Here is a 21,468-nt window from a genome sequence, read left to right on the forward strand (position 1 = left end):
AAGCACACACTCTGGAAAGTCACACGTTGCTCTTTTGCCTCTCCTCCGAGGACGCCCTTAGTTCAAAGGTCAACTCTCGTCTCCACTTTTACGGGAGATCATGGAGACCATTTGTTAGAAAGTACAAACTCCTGCTGAAACTCACGCCACGTGAGGCGTGAACGCCATCGCAGTGATTTGCATTAGATATATGCAAGTGGAGATGCCTGCCGACTGACTGGCAGCCATAGACACGAGAGGGAAGGTTAGTGCCTGTGCTTTTAGAGTGAAGCACCCTTTGCAAAAGCCTTTGGTAAATTAAATGGCTTGATTCTATCTTTCTGTCATACTCTGCTGGAAATATTTAAAATACATAGACATCCCACTAACACGGTCCAAATGGGAACAACAAAGCTCGATAAAAAGGGATCTGTATAGGGATCAATGTCCTCTTGCAGACAAACCTGTACAACATCTCTGGCTATATCATCATCAGCAATTTAAGCAATGAAAATTCAAAGGCTTATATAAGTTGGTTTGATGCTACAGCTGCATAAAAGCTCTTGTTTAAAAAAAAAAATACCGCTCACATCTGTTTGTTAGATATAAAGCAACATCTGCTGAACACAAAGTGTGAAAACAAGAGCAAACCGCTAGCCCGTTTTACTCCACAAAAGCTGACTAATTAACGTGTTAATGCATATTTAATGCATATATAAATATATGTATCACTATGCATATTTTTAGAGTGGACACCACTGAAGAAGAAGCTACCATAGGAGCAGGAAAAGCTTTAGGTTCTGAGTGTTGAGACAGACAGAGGAGCATGCAGAGGAGCCAGAAACCACCAGCCATGCAGTCAGTAGACAACCAAGTTTACCACTTGACCCACAGCTGCCTCTTTGCATTTAACTCATAAAAAGAAAAAAATAAATAAAAGGCATCTTTCCTGAAAAATAATGAATGTTGCTTAAAAAGACCAAATGTTCTCAATCAGCTGATTGTGATTTTTTTTTTAAACTGTCAAACAATGCCTCCAAAAAGTTCAGCAGTTTTGGTTAACCTCATATGAGAGATGAGAAACCACATTTTTGTGGTATTCTCCCAGTAAAAAAACAACAACAACAACAACAATCTGGCATTTCTCAGAAGAATAAGAACGTGCAGTGCTAACTGTAATTCTGAAGATCCTGGACCGGGGGGTTGCATAATGTTCAGGAATGAGGGATTGTAAGTCGAGAGTCCAGCGTAGCTCAAAGACACACATAAAACATACAACAGCAAGATCCACCCCCTCCCACCCATAAACCTGCATTACAGCAAAGAAACTTTTCATGAGTTCATCTTTCTGCCTCTGCTGAGCCTGTCAGTCACTGCATCACTCTGATCACTCAAATCAGAGGCGGGGCCAGCTGTTGAGAGGATTAGTCCTCTAAACAAAACCAAATCATGAGTGCAAGTGGAAGACATCTTGGAGTGGGGCCAAAGCGTGGCAGCGAGAGGCATTCTGCTCATAACTAGGGGAGCGACGTCATTTTCCCAAATAAAAGCCAGTTTACATAACACCTCTGTCCCCATGACAGGCAGCACTGGGCAGCTGCTGCCAGGCCTGTGGCTTTCACTCAGCTACAAGTTTCCTGAAAAATAAATCAGCACAACCACAAACCTTGCCTGTGTTTCCAATATTAACATGTAAAAAGAAAAAAAAAGGGGGGGGGTCTTCAATTTCAATTAATGCATTAGCACTTTGGCCTACCTCTATATACTCAAAAAGCAAAACAATAAAGAAAAGCTAGAGAAGGCATCATAAATAAAGGAGAAACTTACTTGACCCTTTGACAGTCATAGCACAAAACACCTCAATAAAAGGCGGTGAGGTGGAGTAGACGAGGAAGCTTTTACATACTCGGTGCTGGACTAGGATGACAAACTTTGCAGGACCTGGTGAAGCAAGAGCTTCTGTTTTCATTGGCAAAGCCTCTCTGAACAGGACAAACTCTTTCTTAGTACGAACACACGACTGCACAATGTAAAACATAGTACCGATCATTTAGAATGAGGAGTCCTTGTTTAGAGAATGACACCAGACTTGGCGAGCAAACACTCTTAAGAAGAGCTCTTCTCGCTTGTGTGTAACATATATTATTTGTATCTTCAGCTGGTTAAATAAGGAAGAACTATCCTTGGCTTAGGCATGCAGTGACAGGTGAGAGGGCAATAGTGTAAATGATGTAGCACAAATGGAAGGTAAGCTTATGGAGGAAAAACCCAGGAGAGACCTAAATAACTGAGATGGTAGGTGTTGAGGCTGTTTGGAGACTTTGCTGCTTTCTGAGTTACTGCTGGCAGTTTAACGAACAGCTGAAATACAAACCAGAAGACGGCTGAGGGTGTTTCTGACATACACAATGGAAAGATTCATTTCACTGCTCCCTGCTGTCAAAGGGGTTTTATTTAATAAAGGAACAGTTTAGCCTTTTTTCATCTTGAAACGGTAAAGTGAAACGTAATATACAGCAGATATGGTTTTAGTACTAAAGACACTAAATTGTGAGTCGTTTAATGTGCACCTGTGCCAGCACCGAGTATCACTTCATCATTGCTCACATCCACAGGTACAGTATTAGTTGAAGGAAGATGGAAGGTAAAAAGTTACATGTTGCATGATATAGTACAAAACCAAATTCCAGGAAGAGTTGCGAGCAGATGATCTAATTCCCACACACTGCAGTTTGGGGCTGCCCAGGAGATATTTCATCACTACACTGGTCTTATACAGACCTCATGAGACCAGTCATCATATGTCATAAAGCGAGTCAGAGCATTTTAATCTCACATCTGCTCCTCATTACACTTTCATGCAAAAGAAACTTAGGGCTGGGGTTCGGCTGTTGCACCTCACCCAGGGAAAGGGAGAGGAGACAAACGGGGGAGGCAACTAAAAGACACGGGGAGTGTAAGGTCCAACTAAAAACTCAGAAACTCCACAGTTCCAAGTAAGGTGCTTTTGTGTTCTTCCTATGAAATTAGCTCACTTGGCACTCCATGAGTTTGCCTTTACAAGCTGCTAGACAACAACATAATGACGGATCGGACCATAGCAGTTTCACAGTCTAGAATTGGAAAATACACTTCAATTTTGCTACAGCAGCTACAAACGAAGCTTTTCCTTTCACACATTATGTTCCACTATAGTTCACACCAGAGAGGCAGACAGGCAGGATAAATATATAAATACTTTTCTTTTCCAAATCAAGCTACGGTTTAGGGGTGATGACAACAGCTGGAGCCCCATTTGTCACACACTGGTACCCAGTAACCTCGATACTAGACCTCAAGGTGGATTTGTCATGGTGCCTTACCAAAAAAAAAGGAAAAAAAGCTGCATCATAACAGGCTGAATCAGTGGGAAACAGAGAGAAGAATGCTCCCACTAAAATTTCCCACTTAAACTGTGGCTGTAATAGCGACAGTTAAAGTGGATGTACAACTGTGGATATAAAAACTGTGGCTACATGTCAGAAAATGGCACTTACACTATTTACTCATACACAGCCAACATGATGATCTGATTCAAAGGCTTCACCTTTGACTTGGGAGTTTGAAAATATGGCCGTGACATAACATGTGCCTATAACGTGTAGTCTTTTTATTGTGCAGTGTTTTGCCGGTCAAGACAAACACACACATACACACACGCATGACTACAGAAGACAGAGGCCAGCCTGTTTAACAAGTAGGTCAGACCAGATCCAAAAAGAGAGGAAGAAAGAAAGAGAGTGAGGGAGAGAGTGACTGACTGCAGCAAGCTTAGATTTTAGTGCCATTGTTGGTTTGTGTGAACCAAATAAAAAGTCAATGAAGAAGTCTAATGTCAAGATTAAGCAAATGAGACACACTGAAAGATTTAACAGTGTTTATAAGACATCTGTGTCACCTGATGACTGGATTATGTCATGCGTGTGTGTTAAGAGTCTCACCTGAGGGCAGTCTTTGATATAGTGGCCCTTGTTGAAGCACAGGTGGCACAAGTAGTTGGGTGGGGGTCTTTTGTTCGGTTTTCTTGTTTCAGAAGAGAGGGAAAGGTCTGAGAAATGGTCCGTCAGGGAGTTGAGTCCGTCCACAATATTGTTCAGGGAACCATAGGGAGACACGTTCTTATACACGTTGTTGTTTAAGGCCTGAAAAATAACACCAGATACAGCCTGTTGTTAACATGAAACTCTGCTTCTCGTGAAATGCTTAGATTACATGCCAGTTTCCTACATGTGCTCTCTGTCCTGTTTGCTGTTGTACAAAAAGTAAAGAAAAACTAAACAAAAAAACGGAAAAAGAACTCCAAGATAATTTCGCTCATTAAATTCGGAACATCTGGCACGAGGCCCAGCTGTGCTCATGAACTGGAAAAGTACTGCGCATGTCCTCATAGAAACACAGGACAAAGTATGACTCACTGTAAACAAGATGGGAAGCATGTTCCCCCGGCCACCCAGCGGAACATCAGCATTAACGCCATGCACTGCTGGTGGTAAACTATCCGCCGTCCGAGTCTGTAGTCTGCTCGGAGACACAAGATGCACTGTTGCGTGCCACCAGGCCAACTGAATTCACAGAAGATGCCCTCTGAATATTAATAACAGGGAAAGCGCTCCCTGCCTTTCCTTATTTCCCTTTTCGTTCATGTCTTCCTCTTTTCAAACGCAGTCCAGAAGGGACAGACGTGATTTGACCCCTGGGTGAAATTAATCTGATTTTAGCAAATATTCATACAGTCAGGTAATTAACCTAGGAGAAGCCTAACTAATTATCTGGCCTGACATTTAATATTGGAGTGACTGCTCTTGAGAAAAAAAAAAGATGTCAGAGAGTTCGTAGGCATGAGGAAATCCACTGATGAACTCTTTAATATAACCAAAGGCTATGCATCATTTTAGGACACAGGCTTGTGTCTGGGAAATGATGTTACTGTTGATGTTAAATGTTGCACGGCACAGAAACCATACACTTGGCAACCTAACCAGGGCTGAAAGCCAAATCTCTATCTGGAGACTGTAAGATTGTCTTGCTAACCAGCTCCAGCTTTAGGAGCCGTGTTCATTTATTACTTGTAGTTGCTGTAAATCAAGCACTACAGCTCTGTAGTTTCTCAGTTTCCCCATCTGGTGCATGTGTTCCAGCTCTGTATACTACTGCATCCCTCCTCCAAATGGAAATGTACACATTTGTGTGTGTTAAGTTTTACTGCAGCTTGCGAAATCATTTTTAACAAATAAAAAACAGGAAACTTTGCTCTGTTTACGTTAGGAGCATTTCTTCAGTTTGGCTTCAAACCACCTACTGTCAGCCCAAAGGAAACTGATTTCACACACATCTGCTAATGGTGGGGTGAGACGGTTTGTTTATTTTTGCGTGTGTGACTGAGTGACTGAGTGACTAGTCCTTGGTAGGTTGTGTGTTTTGTGAGGGGATGGCCAGCCACGGTATGCCCAAGACAGGCGAACAAGTGTGGCACATCTGTGAGTGCTTTCACAGGTCCGGTGATGAGGTGTCACACAGCAGGAGGTCAATAAAACACTGCTGTTTTTAGGCCAGGCTTGTGGTGCCACCCGGGAACTTTAAAGGTGCACTGATAAGAGGTAGAGTAATCCAGATAGTTTCTAAAGTAGCAGTAAAAATATGTTAGGGGGGCTTTTCAGCCTGTAACTGGGTTGTGAAGGAGGCTTTTGAGCAAAGCTGTCAGCAGACGAATCTGTGATAAGCGTGCTCGACTTCATTAATCTATATCGCAATTTCACTCCAAGCAGGCTGTTGTGTGATCCTTCGCTGCGAAAACAACCACATTTCGCGTTAGTCATCTCATCATCAAATCTCTGCAGTGGTTTGTTTTGCTTGGCTTGGCCGGTATAGAAAGTTGCAAAATCTCCCCCCTCCCTCCGCCCCTTAAACCGTTTCCAGTCTCTATGTGTGTTCCCTCACTTTGAAACACTTTATACTCTTATGGCATTACACAATTGCATGTAATGTATAAAGCAAACGCCCCATTTTCAGATGACTTTACATGTTAAGTGACTTCAAAAGCCCCCTGCGGTTGCCACCATAATAATGAACACTGGCTCTAGATGGTGACTACACCATCCATCCACTACTAAAGTTTCCAACACATAGCGTCACTTGAACAGAGATCTAAGAAACTGGGCTGCAGTGCAATCAACGCTGCTCACTGTGTATTTTTATTTATTATAACACTGCCTTTCTGCCCACGCTGTGTGATCATTTTCTGTATGCGGGAGAGATGGAGGGGTCACTTTTGCACAGAGTGCACTGTGGGGTATCAGATTTGCACCCTGCACACATTATCAGCATGTTGGTTCCCTAAAATTACTTGGAGGCACAAAAATAGAGAATATGTAAACAAGGACTGATTTTGTTTGCACAACCTGGTCTATTTGAAGGAGTCAGAGACAGCAGACCTCAGCAAGGGGCTGCAGTGGCCTGCTCTCTCCAGACAGAGGCGTGCAGAGGGTGGGGGGGGGGATCTATTTCCATCTCCTGCCTCTCTGATTAAAACATATTTTTCCTCACCACATTAACTTTGAGCCATAACTTATAAATATGCTGAAAGCAGACCTCTTCATGTGTAATCATGTCATCTGGGGGAGGGAAATGAGCTGTGTGATATTTAGATCTTGAAAGATTGCACATTAATTTTAATTTTTCACATAAGTATTTAATCCATGAGTGGGTTAGTGACATATTTACTGAGTATTTCTGGTGTATTTTGCCCTTCTAGTATTGCAATCATATACACAGAAGCCTACACAATCGTTTTATATTATGTAAAAGACTTAGATCTGCACATAGCAATAGAGCTACATTCAAAGTAATCCCCCCCAAAAATGTTTATTTCATCGGACTATTTTAGGTTTTTGTCCATATTAAAAATATCATGGCGGTTATACCAGAATAGCCCGTGTTGCAACCTGCATGCTCAAACATTTGCTGCCCAGACAAGCAACACTAACACCGGCCAACTCTCCCTAAACTCAGCCACAGTCTCACAACCTCAGACATCCCGGATTTGTACGTAGCATGCCGTCAGTTCACCTCATTTCGCTGCAGCTGGAAGAAGTTGTTGAGATAGTTGGAGTTCAGGGAAGAGCTCAAATCCGCCGCTGCGGGAGTCTTGCTGAAATTGAGATCCGGGTGGGAAGAGTTGGGTTCGGGTCTGAACGCGTCAAAGGCGCTGGTCTGGTGGGGGTCTTGTAAGGAGAGATAGACCCAGTTGAGAAGTTGAGCCGGCTGGTACACGGAGGCACTCGTGTCTATGGCAGACAGCAAGCTCATCTTTCCATTCAAATGTCCAAACTGGATTTCCACCGCTTCTTTTTTTTCTTTTTTGCTGGACTCGTCTCAAATCTTGCTTTTTTCCCGTCCCCGTCCCCAAACTGATGGCAAGTGTTCCCTTTTCTTCTTCTTCTTTCTGTAAAAGGCCCTGTCCTCCTCACGCCGGGAGCCTCGTCCCACTTAGATGTTACTCAAAAGTCATGGCGTTAACATGTCAGTATAAAAAGTTTTCCCCTGCTCCCCATGGTCCGCTATCTGCCTTTATTGCGGCGGGGCAGAGAGAAGCTCTTTGAATATGCAATGAACGCGGCTCTGCGTCACCGAGGACCAGCAGCCAATCAGCGCGTCGTTTGTTCCAGGAGTCATTCACGATACAACCGAGTAACTGCTGAATAAAGACGGTGTACATATTCTATTATTTACCTAGTTACTAATATATCTGGTTTACTATTTCTCTACTCTGTGTGGAAATAGGCCTCCATGATTCTTTATGTCATTCAGCCACATTCCGAAAACACATATTAATATGCTATAAAGAAAAACCTGGATAACTTTATACCATTTAGTCCAGCGGTTAAGAAATCAATAAACTGTGCAGCTTATCAGGACTCTATGGGGGCACACTCTGTCGAGCACGTCCCAGCTTCCCGCAGATTCAAGGCAGCGGAGCATGGAGAAAACCTTAAAAACGGCTCCCTCTTGTGGCAAAAATCTCTGCATATATCCATGAATCCAGAAGATACTGGCATTCATTTCCTAGAGAGGTTATTCTGGCTCTTAAGTATGACTACTGCTTTCCAAAACCCAATTTTATCTTGTGCTTTTAAATTCACAGACTTAAATTACGTCTGCAATATGAGTCACATATATAAACTATATTAACAGATGTTTTCCATATGTGCATTTACAATAGAGTCATGTGAAAAGCTATTTCAGTTCTGAGGTGCATATGACACGATAATAAAACAAATAGACCTAACCAGGTTCTAAAATTAATGAAATACAACGTCAGATGAACAGTAGTACATGTGATATTACACTGTAACATTATTTCATCAAAACTAAGCCACAACACAGAAGGAGTGTGTGAAAACCTAAGTACAATCTGTGATTCAGTAGCTTGTAGAACCACCCTTAACAGCAATGAGTTGAAGTAAATGTTTTCTGTGCTACTATATCAGTCTCTCACATGTGTAGGAATTTTGGCCCACTCTTCTTTCCTTGTGTTGCTTGAGTTCATTGGGGTTTGGAAGCATTTATTTCTGCACAGCTTTCCTGCCACAGCATTTCAGTGTGGCTGAGGTCTAGACTTTCCAACACCTTGCCATTGCAGCACTTTGATTCTTTACTTTTTAAGCCATTCTGTTGTAGATTTGCTGCTGTCATTGTCCTATTGCATGACCGAGTTTCAGCCAAGCCTTAGCTTCCAGACAGATGACCTCACATTTGACTCCAGAATACTTGAGGAGCTCATGGTCGACTCAATGACAGCAAGGTGCACAGGACCTGTGGCTCCAAAACAAGCCCAAAACATCCCGCCTTCACCACCAAGCTTATAGTTGGTACAAGTTGTTTGTGCTGATATGCTGTGTTTGGTTTTTGCCAAATGTGGCAGTGTACATTGTGGTAAAACATCTCCACTTTGTTCTCATCTGTGCAGACGACATTGTTCCAGGTGTTTTCAATTTGCTCCGATGCAACTTTGGAAACCTAAGCCGTGCTAATGTTTTCTTTTTAGAGACAAGAGGCCTTGTGCTGGCAAACCTTTCAAACACACCATACTTATTCAGTCTTTTTCTAAGTGTACTTTTTACATGAACTTTAACATTTAGGAGTCTGAGGCAGAGGTGGGGATGTCAAACTTATTTTACATGACGGGCCACATACAGCCCACTTTAATCTTAAGTGGGCCAGATAAGCTTATCTGCTTATCTATCACTGGTTCAACTGCACATTTAAGCTCAGAGATAACAACAGAGAAATGCTGCTGAAAAAAATGAAAGAAATCTCTCTCTCTCTCTCTCTCCCTCCCTCTTTGTCACCCATACTTGACAATAGCATAATAAAACTGGAATAGAAAACTTAAAACATTTGGTGTGCCACCCCAATATTTTTAGTGGCCCCCATATGGCCATCTGGAGGAGCCACTGTAGGGACTATGTAATTTTTTAAAAATCATTATGTCCTGAAAAAAATAATTGGACATCCTCTTCCCTCCCTGAAGGACCTGTACAGCACTTGCTGTCTCATGAGGGCACGCAGCATCCTACGGGATTGCACATACCCAAGACACCGGGTGTTTAAGTGACCTCAGCAACCTGAATCTCCTGCCCAGATTCAGGTTGCCTAGGTCACAGACAAACAGACTCAAGAACAGCTTTTACAACAGGGCAATAGCCCTAATCAATGATAACAGCTGACCTGATTGGCTACCTCCCTGGACTTTTTTGGAGGGCAATAATAATAATGTGCAAGAAACATTCATTCATTTCTTTTATTTATTTATGAAGTCATTCCTTTTTTTTTCTTATACCTTTCTTGCGCTTATCACTCCACTTTAAAGTTACTGTGTTGTGTTGTTACTGTTTGTGTTGTGTTTTGTTGTGTTTAGTTGTACCTAGTCTCGACGTAGGACAGTTTCCATTTTCATTGTACTATTGTACTAGGTATGACTGTGCAATGACAATAAAGAGTTATCTTATCTTATCTTATCTTGGTAAGTAAAACTTTAGAACAGAATTGGTTGTCATGTCTTCATTTCTTTCTTTCTTTTTGGCTGTATATGTTCACAGGCCTACAGCATGGTTTCACTTCCTAATATTTGTATTTTATTTCATTTTCTCTTTTAAAAATTGCTAAAAGACTTATTACTGCCAGATACATTAACCATTACATTTTCTTTTAGCTACAAGAAAATAAAAAGAAATGTACAAAGAAAGGGGATTAACTCAGTTATACACTCAGATATTCTTACCTTCCAGGAACACATCAGTCAAACAATATACCTTTTGTGAAATAATAGCTGTCACGTTTTCCATTAAGTCACCATGGGTCACATATACGTCCAACAGTGAATTCATTTTTTTTATAGGCGTTGTCACAGAGGACGGCTATAGAGAGAGAGATGGGTGGGAACCTTCAATGGAAACTCTGCGTCCCACCCACACCACTTAAATACAACCAAGATAGTCGAAGAAATACAAGCTTCCAGGAAGAGACTGCAAGAAAACTAAAGTAAGTGCTAAAAGCGAAAACAGCTTCTTACACAGACTAAAGCGGTGCATGGTAGGTTAGTAAAGGTTATACCTGAGCTGGATCGTGGTGTCGTTTTTTTAAGGCGTTTTGCTGCTTTGACGTTTACCGAGCTGCTTGTCTTCTCGAAGCAGTCGCTAGCTGCTCTGTCAACGTTATTACAGACATACCTTTGCCTTTAGCTCAGTCGAGGAAAGCTAGAAAGTACACATGCAGGTCGTAGTTTCGTTTTTGATGCTTTATATTTTGTTATATTTATTTATAGTTAGTTAGCTTAAATGCGGGAAGCGAGCGAGCCTTCAATGGATTAGACGGATATGGCTACTCTATGTAAATACAGTTGGGAGCCAGTTTAACTTGCTAGCTCTATAAAATTATTAACACAGGCCCCAAGCATGGCATGTATTTTATAATTAGCGAGCCAAAGGTTTGTTTCCGAGGACTGTCATAGTAGATTTTTAGTACATTATAACACTGGTTACGATGTTTAACCGGTCCAAAAGTCGCCTAAGTTATAAAGCGAGTGAATCGCGGATGTTAGGATTTCCCATTATTAACAGTCACTTTTTTTAAAGACCGTAAACCCTTAAAAGAACATATATGGAGATGTATTACGTGATGTGACTCTGCTTACAATTTGCAGGGGAAACCAGTCAGATGTGTTCCCCCTGAACAACATTTAAATGTGTTTAAGACAGATTTGAAACTAAACCGTATTCACTCATATTTGTACATGAAGACCTTAACCTTAATACTCAGCATCAGTGTTCCTGAGCTGGACATTAGCAGTAGTTTAAGATAATGACGTGTACTGTGTTGTTTTTATGATAAAATATTCTAATTTGACCTCTGTATTTCCCTGGGTATCTTTCTTGCCCTGTGTGCTTATTCACATGCAGTAGCAGCTTGTTTTCATCCTATGTGCATAAAAGCAGTGAAGACTGTTCCAGTTAAGTCAACTGGAGTCAGTTTCACCACGGAATAAATGGGCCTGCTGGAGGACAAGCTTTTCATACTACGCCTAACCAAAATGAAAGTTTCCTTACCATTCCACTACTGAGCTAAAAGTATCTGTGATCACATGGCTATGGAATGAAGAGTCTGTCCCTCATTAGGTTTCCATGACCATGACCTCTACACTGCTACATTAGTAAAAGTTAATGGTGACTAGAAAAAGACTAGCTCAATGCATATTAAGGGAAGAAAGAAACGTAAAATGATTGTGCATGTCTTAGTTAACAGTGAAAGACTGTTTGGGGTCAGGGATATAAATCGGCTATAAAACCTGCAGTGTCACTAAACAAACAAGCATTATACAAATATTAGACCAGAAGCCAATAAAAGTGCATCATTGTTCAATTCAGAAAAGCAGCAAAATTAACGTACTTTACTGAGGTGTTGTAAATATTTTAAAAACTTTTATTTTATTTTTTTTGTTGTAAATGTGTGAACTTGCCTCATATAGTAATTCACACGATTTTAACATGCAGCAGCAGCAACAGTGTAACCGCACACTCCAAACCAGCAACACCAAAGCAACACATAGTCATTACCGTTTCACAGTTATAGGTTCACAGGTCAGAAGTGCATTTCAACAAAAGATTACAAACAAAAAGCATACAGATTTAAAACTTTAAATGTGGTGTTAACAACACCACAAGTTATTGCTAGTAATGCCAACTGAAGGTAAGTAAAATGTACAAGAAAAATAGATTTTGAGGGAAAACTAACTAAAAAATGAGGAAATGTACTTAGTTTTTTTTTTGAGACTTAGACGCACATTGTGAGTCAACTGTTTTCACAAAGTCTTGTGCTTTATTGTAATGCTAAATAATTAACTAATATCCAGGAATTCAAGTCTTGCCTCTGACAAAGAACCTCCACGTAACAGAAGATCCTTTCAGCTGGTCCCTTCACTACAGCTGTTAGTTTCACATGTTTGATTTGGCAGATTTTTACACTGGTTGATCGATTTAATTGGGACATTTTGCTTGTTAACTAGTGTTAAATGTGTAAACCACTACATTGTGGAAATACCATATATGTAATAATAATTATTAAAAAAAACCCTGAAAGTAATAAAAACTACAGTAATATATAAAACAGTAAAGGCAAAACTGAAAGAGCAAATTGGCTCCGGGGGGCTAAGCAAAATTAAAGTCAAGCCAAAAACGTAACATTCATCTTCCGTTTTCTGCTCCTTGTTAGAGTAAATAATAAGACCTCATTTGAAAATGCAAAACTATAATGACTCTGTTTAGAAATCCGATGCACACTGAATCAGTTGCGTATTACTTAAAGGTGCAGTTCACATAAACGTTTGATCTTTTACTTTTTCATTTTCAACAGATGATGTACTTTTTAATGGAGGCAGCTGCACAAAATGATAATAATACTGCAGATTCTTATTATTTGTAAGAGGTTATGTTGTGTGGTAGGCATCCCTTTGACTGTTCTGTTTTATGTTTAAAGCAATGAGCTACCCTGGATACCCCCCACAGGCGGGAGGATATCCCCCTCAGGCAGGAGGATATCCCCCGCAGGCAGGAGGATACCCACCTCAGCCTGGGGCTTACCCTCCACAACCAGGTGCTTACCCCCCACAGCCAGGAGCTTACCCTCCCCAAGCAGGAGGTTACCCCCCACAGCCGGGTGGCTATCCTTCTCAAGCTGGAGGCTACCCACCACAGGCAGGAGGATATCCACCTCAAGCTGGAGGTTACCCACCACAGGCTGGAGGATACCCACAGGCACCACCTTCAGGTAAGCCACTGTGCAGGACTGTTAAAGTCAGTACACACTTTTGCACACTGAAGTAAAGAGAAGATTAATTTCTTTGTAAAGTTTTTATGATGTATATAATCCTACTTTCTGCAGCAAGGTTGTTAAATCTTAGCATGTAGCGCTGGTTGCTGCTGTTGATTGATGCTGTTGATTGATGGATTAATCCATCAGTTAAATGTGTTTATCATCCTGTCCTGTCAAACTCTGACTGTAATGACTGAAGCAGATGAGTCATTTGGTCTCGTGTTTGGAGTCCAGCAGACCTTGAATGTGATCTAATTTTATCTTCAGTGAATCTGCACTCAAAACAAGTCTGTTTGCACAACGATACACAGCTCTGCACCGTATATACACAAGCTAACTGTTGCTGCATATGACACATACAGCTGGGGGTAAAAATTGTTCAGGTTTTATTTCATGACCAAATTATGTGGTGTAATATATATTAAAATGGTTAGATGACAGAAACCCATCTGATTACTGAAATGTAATTTTAACAAAAAACAGAGGACATAACAGACAAACCACACAAAGTCCATTATGGCTAAGAAATATTGTAAGTTAGGCCTCTGAAGTTGTGGGATTTGGTTTCTGGTAACTAGTAATCCTGATCCAAGGTTATCTGAATCATGCTGTGGACACAGATGCAGAAAAACCAGGAGTTGTTCAGTCTTAATGATACTTCAGAGAATCATATCATTTTCATATCTTACTGATGTGTTAAATAAATTAAAATGTTTGCCTTTCACTTAACATTAAGCCGAATACAAAGAAGTTGTTAGAAAGAAAAGAAGTAAAATATATACAACTTTAATATAATTACTGATCAGAAGATTTGCTTATTACAGGCTCAATTGTCAGTCTTTATCCTAGGCCAGTCTGACGAGCTTCTGGCTGTAGCTTCGCATTTATCAGACAGACATGAAAGTTATCTTAATCTTTTTATTAACAGGTGTTTTGATTAATGTGAATGGTGCCTGCTTTAGAAATGATGAGTCAGTTAAGTGGTGTTTGTAGGCCGCTGGGATCATGAGACTTTATACTTAATGGACTGGAGTTCATAACTTTTGTTTATGTGTCCTTTAACCTTTGACAACAGTGTTTACAAATTGCTTCGGAATTTCCATTACAACAGAAAGAGGAAAATGATATGATAAAGGAAAATTAAAGTGTATATCTAAAAGCAGTGATGACCATTAAGGACAATAAAAGATGACATCACCTAAAAACAAACAACATGACTTGAAGGACATTACTCATGGAAGAAGTACCGTCATATCTAAAATGGAAGAATGTGAACAGACTCGTAGTTGGTCAGCATTTCTGCGTTCCAGCTGTTGGCGTTATTCATCCCACATGCAAATTTTAAAATGATCTACAGAATCTCAAAATGAGCTTTAAATAAAAACAAGGAGCCAGTGCAGTTCCTTAAATTTCCTGAATAGTTTCTTCTTTGTTAACTTGTACAGGCAGCTGGGGTGGAGGTCCTACTGGTGGATATCCCTCCATTGGTCTTGCTGGCTTATCCAACCCTGGATACAATCCTGGCATGGTAAGTTTGATCTCGAAATATACATCGCAGAAAATTGTAAAATTTTGTTTAATGCATGATCACTGGATTTTTGCCTTAAATATTCAAGTTAGAATTACACGCCATTAATGGAATATCACGCACTTTCACTTTACGGTAAGATGGTTTCAAAATGCACTTCCCTAAATTCTCAGCATTATTGCTTTTTTTCCCCTTACCTGTTTTTCTCCATTTTTCCTGCATGAAAAACAGTCATAAACTTATTTTCTATATATTGTTCTTAAACATACCAAAGCCCTGTTTTTACTCTTTGACTTTCCCCATGCATTTTCTTTTTATTTGGTCTGTCAGATGTATGCAATGACATTTTAATAGCTTGGCCACACTTTCTTTGGATTCTTCTTTATATCCTCCTGAGACCTCCTGAGATGATGTGGTATAATATATAAAAATGGTTAGATGACAGAAACCCATCTGATTACTGAAACGTAAGTTTAACAAAACAGGAGGACATAACAGACATACACAGTATTTGTTAGCCATAATGGATTTTGTAAGTTAGGGCTCTGAAGTTGTGGGATTTGGTTTCTGGTAACTAGTAAATCCTGATCCAAGGTTATCTGAATCATGCTGTGGACACAGATGCAGAAAAACCAGAAGTTCAGGAAGTTGTTCAGTCTTAATGATACTTCAGAGATGTGCACCCCCCTGTGGTCTGTGTGCTCTGATTTTTAACAAAACAAACAAACAAACATTTAATGTCTTTTAATTTGACAGAGAGATCTCAGACTCATGCCCGCCCAAACAAAAAAGGAAAACAAAAATGAAGTGTTGAGTCTTAGGAGGATATCATGTATAAACACCAGGAATATTAACCTCAGTTTCAGTATTTACTTGGAAATATTTATGTTGATCATGCTAATTTGACAAACAAGTGTAACCAAAAAAAGTGTGACCAGCTACCTGTATTACAGATTAAAAAATCTTCAAGAATCTGTGCACATGTTATGGGATGACAATATTTCCAAATCACAGGCCAACCAGATCTCTGGAGCCATGGGGGGGTTTCCTCCAAACACGTCCATGTTTGCCCAAGTCCCTGGGGGCTACCAACCTGCCCCTCAACCTGGTGGGTATGGTGGCCCCATCCCTAACCAACAGTCATGTGGCCTGTACCCACAGCCAGGAGGAACCATGCCACCGCAACAAAACCAGGGTCCAGCAATGGGTTACCCTGGTCAGCCTGGCCAGCCAATGCCTGGATACCCCGGTGCACCATCACCCAACCCATCCATGCCAGGTTATGGAGGAGCACCAGCACCTATGCCTGGGTACCCAAATGCCCCATCAGCAAATCCATCCATGCCAGCCTATGGTGGAGGAGGAGCCATGCCAATAGCTCCACCTATCAATGTAAGAGTAGTTTTTTTTTTTTTTAACTTATTGGTTAAAAAAATTAAATGTATTCTTATGATTCCTCTCTGAATGTGTTTAATGTACTTTGTGTTTACAGTGCAGTGTTGCAAAACTAACTTAATAACCCTAGTTCAAATAAACCTGTTCCAGAGAGGATTCAGGGGAACAATCAAGGACTTTCCTGGAGCTGACCCTCTCAAGGATGCGGAGGTCCTGAGGAAGGCCATGAAGGGCTTTGGTGAGTGTTATGGACATAGACTCTGATCAGGAAGAATAAACTCTATTTTAAGCACGAAGAGAGAAACTTTCCAGTTTAGGTGAGTGAATTTGAAAAGCTTTATACTGTCTGACTATGTAAATTATTCTATCTTGTGCAGCTTAAACATCCCAGAAAATAGGCAAATAGGCAAGACACTCTGGATATTGTCCATTTGGGAAACTGTGTTCTGTTCGTTCTTCTGGGAATAATCTCATTTAATATTTTACCTGATTCACAGCCTGATAAATGAGCACATGTTTAGCAGGGTAGCCTTTTTAAAACAATGGGTGAAGAGTCATTAATTATTATTGGCTCAGCACAGCCTTAATTTTCTTCTTTTCTGTGCCATTTTCATTTCATTGCCAAGTGTTAATTAAGTGTGAGAAGAAGCCAAATTTTTATTATAGGTGATCTGTGCCTGACTTGACATCTCTGGCTTGTCTGTGCAGGAACTGATGAGCAAGCCATCATTGAATTACTCGGGAGTCGGTCCAACAAACAGCGCGTTCCTTTGCTCCGGTCTTATAAAACTGCCTACGGCAAGGTAACAATTTTCATACCTAATTCCATTTTTTTTTTTTTTTTTTTTTTTTTTAAGTACTGTGCATCCATTGTTTATACAATTTACCAATATAGAAATATGACTTGGTCTTGTTACATAGCAGTGAGTGTGACGAGTAGGCAAATCATGCTCTAATCGTGCCGATTAGATTCAGAGAGGATTGAATGTCCTTAAAGCTGATTGTTGTTAGGCCACAGTGGAGTGTTTTGCAGCAAAACTATCTCTGCTTCCAGGATCTGATTAAGGATCTGCATTCAGAACTGTCTGGGGATTTCAGGAAGCTCGTCATGGCCATGCTGAAGACCCCCACTGAGTTTGATGCCTCTGAACTCAACAGTGCCATAAAGGTAAATACTGAGAAAATGCATGTGTGTGTCGCATCATAACAGATTGAATGGATACTCATTGAAAAGACATACATAGGCTGCTGCACTCCAGACAAAGAGGTTCTCATGATATTCTGTCCTCCTAATAGGGAGCTGGAACTGATGAGGCCTGTCTAATCGAGATCCTGTCTTCTCGCTCCAATGCTGAAATCAAGGAGATTAACCGTATTTACAAACAAGGTTTGATCCCTGAGGGGTTTTTTGTTTGTTTGTTTTTTTTAAAAATATGCTGCTTTTCCTCACTGCTCTCTTCACCTTAGTCTCACAGCATGACACCACTGAGATTGATTGCATAGAGGATAAGCTTAGTGTATTTAGATGTGGAGAGCATGATAACGCCTATAAATTCAGATTTGATAGCAAGAAAGCTGTCGCAATTCTAATATCAAAACATATAAAATAAGGGTATTATTTTAATTACTTAATCATTCACTGTTTGCTCTTTTAGCTCTTTATATTTATGTGTTAATCTACTGTATCCCATTTTCCCCTTTGTCACTAATCTGGGCTACAAAATATTCCCAGATAGCTGTTTGTAGTATATTAATCTGAGAAATGTAGTCATATTTGATATTTTTCTCACATTTGATATGTTTAAAAAACTTCGTATTTGCCATATCAGAATACAAGAAGTCACTGGAGGATTCAATTAGTGGAGACACGTCAGGCCACTTCCGCAGGCTCCTGGTCTCTCTCGCTCAGGTATAGTTGTGAAACACTTGTGCACCACCTGTTTTTCTTAGAAACTACTTTCGACTTTGTACTAGGAAATGTGCTGCTCTCTGTTTTGCAGGGTAATCGGGATGAACGAGAAAATGTCGACATCTCGCTGGCTAAACAAGATGCTCAGGTAAAACCTCCGGATTTCTTGTTGTTGACTTGTGTTCAGTGATTCACCTGCATGTCTTAAAATGGTCAATCCTTGATTTCTTTGAGTGCAAGGACATTCAGTTTGTCACACCTGGCTTTTGTCTAAACAGGCCCTGTATGCTGCTGGAGAAAACAAACTGGGAACAGATGAGTCCAAATTCAATGCCATTTTATGTGCCAGGAGCAAATCCCATCTCAGAGCAGGTATAAATTCTGGATTAGTAAATAAAGGCAAATCTTTGGCGTCCTTTTCAGTCTGTTTACCTGTTTCCTGTGGATTTGTGTTTATGTGTTTAGTGTTCCTGGAGTACCAGCAGATGTGCGGTAGGGATATTGAGAAGAGCATCAGCAGGGAAATGTCTGGCGATCTTGAGAGTGGCATGTTGGCAGTGGGTAAGAATGCGCACACGCCTATTCAAGTTTTTACTTAAAAGAGCCACTCCCATGTGCTGGGAAAGTTAGACTGTGTGCTACGTAAAAGGTCAATGATTGTAGAAGCATGCACGCAGTAAAGGTTTCAAGGTATTAACTGTTAAACTGCCTTACTGGATTAATACTGTACTGCAGTTAACTTTGCTAAATGTGTTGTACAGATGCAAGGGTCCTTCAAATGCTTAATCTTTGTTTTGTCTTGCCCCCCTCCTTCTCCCCCTTTTGCCATCAATTCACAGAGATATGGTAGAGTAACCTGTTTTTTAGATATTATTTCAATTTTTTTTTTTTAACTCTTTCATTAGTTTTCCACATCCACTCTGTGTGTTATCATTGTGAGTTTTGTGTACTGCAGTGTTGAAAGTGTGCCACGGTTTTGTTTTGGTTTTTTTTTTTTGTGGTTTTTTTGGTGTATTCCCTTTTAATTCTGTTGTTTCACATTTCATTTGGCGGCCAACTTGGACACACAAGTTTGTGAATGCAATAACTGGAGAACGAGGAAATGTAGAATTTTCAAAATGGTACCATAAGTGTTTCTATTAGACTGAGAAGTAGCATTAGCAGTCGCCAGCATTTTTTTTTTTTTTTTTTTGTATCATTATTATTATTTTTTTTTTGTGTGTGTGTTTTTTTTTTTTTAATTTATTCTTAAACTCCATTAATCAATACCTGACATTTAGGGCTTAGAGGAATTTTTCAGCGTTATTGCTTTATGGAGATGCTCAGGTGGTGGTGGTGGTGGAGTAAATATCGTATTTAATGTCACATTTACTATTTCACAGTAGATTTGAGCCTGAAGTTGATGTTGTTGTGTGGTGTGTTTTCTGTTGTTTTTGTTTTCCTTCTTTCTTTTGTTTTTTTGTTTTTTTTCCTTTACACATTCTTGCCTCTCTGCAAACCCTTTTCTCAGGGGGGTTGTAATGTGCATCCCTATCTACTGAATTTGTTTCACTTTGCCGTCATTGATGTGGATGCATCAGGAATACCGGTCTAATAAGATTGCCATCACTTTTACAGAAAAAAAACATGCCCTGGGTGCACATTTACACTGACTCATTCAGATACACTGAGATCACTGAAGGAGCTTTAGTGTAACCTTTTTAAGAAGTTTTTTGTTGTTGTTGTTGTTGTTGTTGTTGTTGTTTTGTTTCCATTTCCCAGATGTCATTTTGTGGTGTTTTAGAGAAATAAATGGGATACTGCTTGTGTACAGTTAATAATATATTGTTGTTGTCTTGGTAATGACTTGGTTTTTGTCTGTTTTAGTGAAGTGCATTAAAAACACACCTGCATATTTTGCTGAAAGACTCTACAAGGCCATGAAGGTGAGACAGTCTGTTCTGTGTCTGTGCATTACTAAATAGATGTAGCATCATATTCATATTATTTTTGTGTGTGTTATTGTTTGTGTGCAGGGAGCTGGGACAAAAGACAAAACTCTGATCCGGATCATGGTCTCCCGTTCCGAGGTTGACATGCTGGACATTCGCCAGGAGTATGTGAAAAATTACGGCAAGTCTCTGTACACTGCGATCTCTGTAAGTATCTACTATAATACAAAAGCACTGTATCCAATAAAATCTGTTTTTAAGAGATGGATGTTTAATTTTCTTGGGCTGTGTTGAACAGGGAGACACATCAGGCGACTACAAGAAACTCCTACTCAAGCTCTGCGGGGGCAGTGACTGAAAAAGGGAGACTGTCGACTTCTTTACAGAAGTTTCTTCAAATATAGTCTTTCTGAATCTTCATCTGTATGCACTATACACACACTGCATACTTGCATGCCATGTCAATGCTTTCAATGCAAAATTTACCTAGCTTTAAAAAGCTCATACATATTGTTACCTTTCTATAAACAGTATGTAAAAAATGTTTTATATATTTTTTTGTTTGTTTGTTTTTGTTTGTACTATATTGGCCGGATATGACAGTACATGGATTTACAAAATGGATTTGTAAGAGTTTACATCGGATTTTGAAGAGATATATATATTTTAAAAAGATTTTTATTGTGCCAATATGATCAGATACTGAATTGTATCTGATGTTTAGCAGCTAGTTAATTTTCAGCAATGCTGATAAAAGTGAGGCATATAATACATAGCAGCTAAGTACCAAAGTAAAAGATAATGCTTGCAATTGTACAATCTCTTCTATATTTTTTCTAGTCTTGAGTTTTGTTTCTAAAAGCTATGTTTGCAGTAGTTTTGTCACATAAAGGTCACTATAGTTCATCATTGAGCATGACGTTTCATAATTAAGGTGCCATTTTCAGGGGATTCAGGAAATAAATACTGAGAATGTACACTGGGATTGTTTTTTTTTTTTTTTTTTTTTTTTTTTGTTCATTACACTGACGGGCACCCCTCTAGTGTATGTCACATCCCTTTATTGGATCACAAGCACAAATGGGTTCTGGTGAAAAGGCGTTCTGAATATATGAATATGGCAGTAATGCTTTTGAGAAGAAACCAAGTTTAGTTACATTTTTATTTGTGTCGCATCAGTCAACATCAGTCGCCTCAAGCAGACAAACCCTTGCACAATACAGACATCTAAAAAATGTTAATACATAGTGCAGCAGATAACATTACAGAGAAATTGTTCGCAGCCATTTGAAAAAAACAGAAAGATGGTAATTTGGCTGTTG

The 21,468-nt window shown here is 39.9% G+C and overlaps 2 protein-coding genes across 4 annotated transcripts in view; one reads left to right on the forward strand and one right to left on the reverse strand.

Moving 5' to 3' along the window:
• The window catches only part of zcchc24 (zinc finger, CCHC domain containing 24), a 39,909-nt gene extending 32,292 nt beyond the window's left edge, over positions 1-7,617 (reverse strand). Inside the window, exons 1-2 of the mRNA XM_031735167.2 lie at positions 7,084-7,617; positions 3,960-4,160 (exon numbers count right to left, since the gene is read on the reverse strand). Of these exons, the coding sequence (XP_031591027.1) occupies positions 3,960-4,160; positions 7,084-7,323 (441 nt within the window). The 5' untranslated portion in view covers positions 7,324-7,617. The remainder of the gene's footprint in view (positions 1-3,959; positions 4,161-7,083) is intronic.
• A 2,828-nt stretch (positions 7,618-10,445) lies between these two features.
• Positions 10,446-21,123, forward strand: anxa11a (annexin A11a). Of its 3 annotated transcripts, none has more exons than XM_039621852.1 (15): positions 10,446-10,557; positions 13,048-13,338; positions 14,829-14,911; positions 15,926-16,303; positions 16,457-16,544; positions 17,015-17,109; positions 17,361-17,474; positions 17,603-17,693; positions 18,136-18,215; positions 18,307-18,363; positions 18,494-18,587; positions 18,681-18,776; positions 20,082-20,140; positions 20,231-20,353; positions 20,445-20,504. In XM_039621852.1, the coding sequence occupies exons 2-15, from the start codon at positions 13,050-13,052 to the stop codon at positions 20,502-20,504; spliced, it is 1,707 nt and encodes a 568-aa protein (XP_039477786.1). In that variant the 5' UTR covers positions 10,446-10,557; positions 13,048-13,049. The 3 variants fall into 3 exon arrangements, with proteins under 3 accessions (XP_039477786.1, XP_039477787.1, XP_039477785.1); XM_039621853.1 differs by having other exon boundaries at positions 16,073-16,303; XM_039621851.1 differs by lacking the exon at positions 10,446-10,557 and having other exon boundaries at positions 13,050-13,338; positions 20,445-21,123.
• The last annotated feature ends 345 nt before the right edge of the window (positions 21,124-21,468 follow it).

Source organism: Oreochromis aureus, linkage group 13 (assembly GCF_013358895.1).
Source record: "Oreochromis aureus strain Israel breed Guangdong linkage group 13, ZZ_aureus, whole genome shotgun sequence".
NCBI lineage: Eukaryota > Metazoa > Chordata > Actinopteri > Cichliformes > Cichlidae > Oreochromis > Oreochromis aureus.

Excerpts from the sequence above, each read along its gene's own strand:
- anxa11a (XM_039621852.1), top strand. The coding sequence starts at position 13,050 with ATGAGCTACCCTGGATACCCCCCACAGGCGGGAGGATATCCCCCTCAG. Across the intron at positions 13,339-14,828 it reads CCCACAGGCACCACCTTCAG|GCAGCTGGGGTGGAGGTCCT; the intron begins GTAAGCCACTGT and ends TAACTTGTACAG. Across the intron at positions 20,354-20,444 it reads CTCTGTACACTGCGATCTCT|GGAGACACATCAGGCGACTA; the intron begins GTAAGTATCTAC and ends TGTGTTGAACAG.